Genomic DNA, 6,000 nt, shown 5'->3' with positions numbered 1-6,000 from the left:
TCATGAAGAACTTCGTCAATTTATTCATCAATAATTTGTCAATGTAAAACAGCTATTGCCAAACTTGTCGAATAAGGTTGAATGAAAAGATATGGAATGTGATGACAACATACAATAATAGTCTCGGAAAAAATGTAATTATGGACAATGTTTATTAACGGTCGACTCACCCCTCCCCTCAGGCTTTGAAAGCCCTTGCGAAAAACTGGAAAATATACTTATACTTACACATCTTAATACGAAAAACATGTAGATATTTTTTATTTTAGCGAGACTTGATCTTTTATTTAGTATTTAGTAAATTTACACATGATAACTATTTATCATTTCTACTTGAGTTCGACCCTGCCAAAATTTTATTCTGGGTGTGCCACTGAATCTTTAAAATGCAAAAGCGACATAGACAGGTGTAACATAATAAAAGCGTTTTGACGTATTGGTATCATGGGACATCCTGTACGTTTTTTTTTTTAAATTGCAATATAGTAAAGAATAACCAAAAAATATTAAATAATGCACAATGCTGGCGCCAGGCATCAAGAACATGACGCATCTCGTCTCCCACCCCACGCCTTTTCAACCTTCCAAAATGCGCAGGTCGGTGGCAGAGGGTAGTTTTGTTTTTGTTATTAACCTCTAGTCCGCATGCGCGGATTACAGACGCGCCCCGAGCCATTGGAGCAGGAGCACCTGTTACATCTTTCAATTTCATTGTTCGTCAGAAAGCCGGCCGGTGACTTCGAACTGCCTGCTAGCTCATTCACGCGAGTGTTGTCTGAATCAAATTTAGAAAAATGTCTGAACAAGAAACCGTTACCGCTCCAGCAGCTGAAGAACAGAAAACCACCGAAAACCCTCCTGAAGAAGCTAAGGATGTAAAGGAAAATGGTACAGGGGACGCCGAACCTGTTGCCGAGACGGAGAAAGAAGCTCCGAAGGAAATGAGGGCTGTTATTCTCACCGGATTCGGAGGTTTAAAGACCGTCAAGATTCTGAAAAAGCCCGAACCCACCCTCAACGAAGGAGAGGTCTTAATCCGAGTCAAGGCATGGTGAGTATTTGGCTGATTTCAGGAAAATACGTATTTTTTTGACATAGCTGTTATAAAAAAGTAGATATGAAGCCAGGTTTTTAAAGAGTAGGTATCTATTTTTTATTTCTTTTCATTTTATTTGGCATTATTTACTTATTTAAGTATAACTGGATTATTACTTGGTAAATACATTAAAGATTTATTAAATGCAATATGTCTTGTATGTAAATTAAATTTAAAAATAACTTGTGGTGAAATGTTTCGTTCGCCATCTGGATCTGACACATTTAATAACTTCCATGAGTAATTTCATTTTCATCATTAATATTTCACTTAAGTTTTACTGGTAGATATTGAAACAGTTATGAATAAAAACGTTTTTCAAGACTTTTATTGATCCAAATACGTTAGAATATATCTATTGTACGTTCAACTACTTTTTAATTACATACGTATATTTAACATGAAAATATTAATCCTGCTTGAATGAAAATAGTCTCCTTACTTTTTCAATTTTTCCCATTTTTTTAATGTTGAAATAGTACGTAATAGATATCGAAATTACATTTTAATCAAACCGGAAATATAATACCAACTTTGTGGTCAATAAATACAATTTTAACGATGTATTTAATCTCATCATGCATTTGAATTAATATTTAAGTACTTAAAGACATTAACTTAATAAAATTTGGTACCTACGAAATCATACAAATTGTCGCTGCAGAAACTTCAACATTCCAAGATTTCTAAAGAAAAAAAAAACAATACTAAATGATTTAGACACGGCGTTTTCAATTTTTTAAAATTGCATTTTGTTTCACTTTTCACAATTTAAAAAGCTTGGCAATATAATGAAGGGTACCCTAAGAAGTTTAAATTTAATATACATGTTGTTCCGATGTCTAACGACGTAAAGGTTTAAGTAAACAAATTTAATCAAAAATAGTTCTTTAAAGATAAAAGTAAGCCTTTATTTTATAGGATATGTTTAAATCGAAATATTTGTGTTTATATCTTTACTATACATTTTCACATTGTTCGTATATAGCGGGTATCAAGTATCGTTTCGTAATAAAAAAAATATGAACCAGTCCGGAAACATGGTTTGCTTCTTCTACTAATAATGGGAGCGAAAAACTGACTTTTCTGATTTTCAACATCCTGTATTTTAACATGACTACATTTAATTGAATAATTTAGATGTTATGGATGATTTTTACCATTTATCCTACAATTTTAACATTTTGAACGATATGATTGATTTTATGAATAATTGTAGGTGGTTTCAGGTTTTAGTGAATTTTGCGCAATATGGTTAAACTTTTATATCATTCATTAGTGTTTTAAGGCAACGATATGTCTTGTTAATAATTATAGAAATATTAATTTTGTACAAATTCATTTACAATATTAAATAAACCTATACAAAATATAAAATATTACATCTTTCTGGAAATTGAGTATTATAATTAGATATACATTATATTATGCATAAATTACATACAAGTATGTACATAAAATATAATTATGGAAATGGTGATTTTTTTTAATAGCTATACAGACTAGTTAACCCATTTTCTAGATATCGGTATGTAATCGGGTATGTATTTATCGCACAATAAAAATATTTATGAAGTAAATGTAGTTTTTAAATAAATCTTTTAACAATAATATTGGTATTTTATGATCTAAACGAAACATTTGTGTACCTACGTTATTATATGCATAAAATGCTACTAAGTATAGCTTAAATATTAAATCAATAAATTCCATTATTTTTGTATGTATTACATATTGAATACATGTTGTTTTTTTCTTTCTTATAACTTTAGGTTATTGTTCCCAGTGCCATTTGACAAAAAAAAAACGACCAAGGGTCCAAATTAAGATAAAAAATATGTTTGTTCATATACCTTTGAACTAAATTGACTAAACTTGAATAATTTATGTAATTAAAGATAAAAATTCAATAAAATAGCGAATACATCCGTCAAAGGTTTCGAAATACTTAAGGACATCTTCATTGACAACTGAAGAATTATTTCCCCATCCCATCATTGACTGTCAAATTTGTATAAATGTTCAGTGAATGTTTAATTGGTTAAACCATTAGCCCCAGTTCATCAATTTACGCCAAACACTTTCAAAAATATTTGTATTTTAATATTTTCCTATATTTTATAGTTTCTTTAGTTTCTTGAAGACCAGCTGCTTATAGCCTCGATTTTTGTTTTTTGTTTTTTTTTTGTCTAAAATAACGACAAATAATTTTGGAGTTGACATGGCATACACTTAAAAAATGCCCGGTATATTTATTTATGATTTTATGATATACCTTCAATTAAATAAACTAATGCAAAAAATTAAAGCGTCAAAAGAATTTCCGAAATTTTTCCGTGATTTTTGCGAGACTGTATTTAGGTGAAAAATGGTCATATCGGAATTTAAAAAAAAGTATTTTGAAGTTCTAAGATTCTAGTTTTTAGATCTTTCGGTCGAATTTTTTTTAGAAGTTACGGTTATCATGCAATTCGAGTCCGCGACTTGGAAAAATTTTTTTCAGCGAAGTCATTGCATGGACCAGATAGCTTGTTTATTCAGCTTCAATTTCCTTTTTTAAATTTCTGTACCACCATTTTTCATCGAAATATCGGACTTTTAATGAAAAATTATACTTTTGTCTTCAATCATCGATATCTCGGCGACAAATGGTCGTGCAGAGAATAATTGAAGGGCAGTTTCGAAAATTGAAATAAATTTCCTGATATGCTGCCGCAACTTTTCGGAAAAAAATTTTGTTTCATTTACACAAATTTTAAAAACGGGAAAAAAAGGGTAGGTAATTTATGATTTTTCAGAAAATTGACGGCTAAATTAGAAATATTTACGAAATGACTAATGTTAAGCATGACTTTTACAGTTGAATATTACACCAGGAAAATTAGAAAATTAGAGAAAATAAAAGAGAAACTCGAAAAAAGTCCTATCCGCTAGATTATTGTAAAATTGTCTAAAGGAACATAATACAAGACATCTCTCGTCTCGTGAGTCAAAAATTTTTATTAGCTAACTTTTCTATTTAAACAAATAAGTGAGGAAATTTTCACTTTGCAGGAAAAACCATCAATTTTAGCGAAAAGTGACCCACAGACAGCTTATAGGGAGTAAAATAAAAAATGAGACTAGTTAAATTAAAATCGGTTACTTAATAAACAAAAAAGTTATTGCAAAAAAACAAGAAAAGTGCCCATTTTTTCATTTGTTTATAACTATCGCATTTATTGTTAAAATTTTATAAAACCTATGACAAGTTGAGGGTTTTGTCATACTTTAAAAGTGTGCCAAAAGTGGGCGTAATAGTTTTCGCACAATTCTATTTGTTTATAGCGGAGGCTCCAAAAGTTATGAACTTTAAGCCTCTGTACAGGCGTTAATTTTCAATCAAACATGATTCTGAAAGCGTCATTGTAATCTTAAAGACGCAATTAAGCGGCCTATTAAAAAATATCACCGTTTTTTTTGACATTAACATTCTCAAATTGTGCATTAAAAAACCGTGCGTTTTTCGCTTATAAACAATTTGAATAACATTGTTGCTATCTCACCGAAAATAGATGCAATGGATAGCTGGCAAAAAAATACAATTTTAAAATAAAAAAAGTACCCTCTACGACCAACAGGAGTCAAGATAAGAATTTTTTAAATCGTAGCGCAATTGTTTAACACTCAACTTGTCATAGGTTTTATAAAATTTTAACAATAAATGCGATAGTTTTAAACAAATGAAAAAATGGGCACTTTTCTTGTTTTTTTGCAATAACTTTTTTGTTTATTAACCGATTTTAATTTTATTAGTCTCATTTTGTAGATAATTTTACTCCCTATAAGCTGTCTTTTTTCGCTAAAATTGATGGTTTTCCCTGCAAAGTGAAAAAACTGTTTCCTCACTTATTTGTTTAAATAGAAAAGTTAGTTAATAAAAGTTTTTGACTCACGAGACGAGAGATGTCTTGTATTATGTTCCTTTAGACAATTTTACAATAATCTAGCGGATAGGACTTTTTTCGAGTAAAAATTTAATTTGCTTGGTCTATATACCCAGAAGAACCCTGTGAAGTTTCATCCCGATCTAGCGAACCGTTTCTTTGTTTCAAACAGTCAAGTTTTGAAAAAAAATAAGGTTCACGTAATCATGATTGAAATGGAAAATTTTTTTTTTTAAGTTTTCTCACATTTTTGCCGCAAATAAAGTTTAAATTAAAGAAAAAAAAATGTTTTCAAATTTTTTTTTCGTCAATTTAAACGTTATTTACGGTAAAAATGTGAGAAAATATAAAAAAAAAATTTTCAATTTAATCATGAAGTCTTTAAGATCAGAAAACGTGACCCTTTAATTTTTTTCAAAATTTTGTCTGAAATAAAGAAACGGTTCCCTAGATCGAGATGAAACTTCACAGGGTTCTTGTGGGTATATCGAACTGGAAAAGTCATGTTTAATATTAGTCATTTCGTGAATATTTCTAATTTAGCCGTTAATTTTCTAAAAAACCATAAATTACCCCTTTTTTCCTGTTTTTAAATTTTTGTAAAAGATGAAAAAAAAAAATTCCGAAAAGTTGCGGCAGCATGTTATAGGAAATTTATACCAGTTTTCGAAACTGCCCTTCAATTTTCTCTACGACCAATTGTCGCCGAGATATCGATGATTGAAGACAAAATGATCCTTTTCCATCAAAATTCCGATATTTCGATGAAAAATGGTTGCATTTAAAAAAAGAAATTGATGCTGAATAAACAAGCTATCTGGCCCATCTGGCTTAACTGAGAAAAAAATTTCCAAGTCCGTGAACTCGGAAAAAAAAAGAAAATTTGCAAAATATTTTTGTCGTGCTATTAGAATTGCAAGATAACCGTAGCTCCTAAAAAATTTCAAACGAAAGATCTAAAAACTATAATCTTAGAAC

General features: G+C 29.9%; 1 protein-coding gene across 1 annotated transcript in view; it reads left to right on the top strand.

Moving 5' to 3' along the window:
- The first annotated feature begins 694 nt into the window (after positions 1-694).
- LOC108917735 (synaptic vesicle membrane protein VAT-1 homolog-like) overlaps positions 695-6,000 on the top strand; it is a 111,318-nt gene continuing 106,012 nt past the window's right edge. The window contains exon 1 of the mRNA XM_018724477.1: positions 695-1,051. Within this exon, the coding sequence (XP_018579993.1) occupies positions 795-1,051 (257 nt within the window). The 5' untranslated portion in view covers positions 695-794. The remainder of the gene's footprint in view (positions 1,052-6,000) is intronic.

The sequence above is a fragment of the Anoplophora glabripennis genome, unplaced genomic scaffold, assembly GCF_000390285.2.
Source record: "Anoplophora glabripennis isolate ALB-LARVAE unplaced genomic scaffold, Agla_2.0 scaffold61, whole genome shotgun sequence".
NCBI lineage: Eukaryota > Metazoa > Arthropoda > Insecta > Coleoptera > Cerambycidae > Anoplophora > Anoplophora glabripennis.
This window is presented reverse-complemented; position numbering and strand designations above follow the sequence as displayed.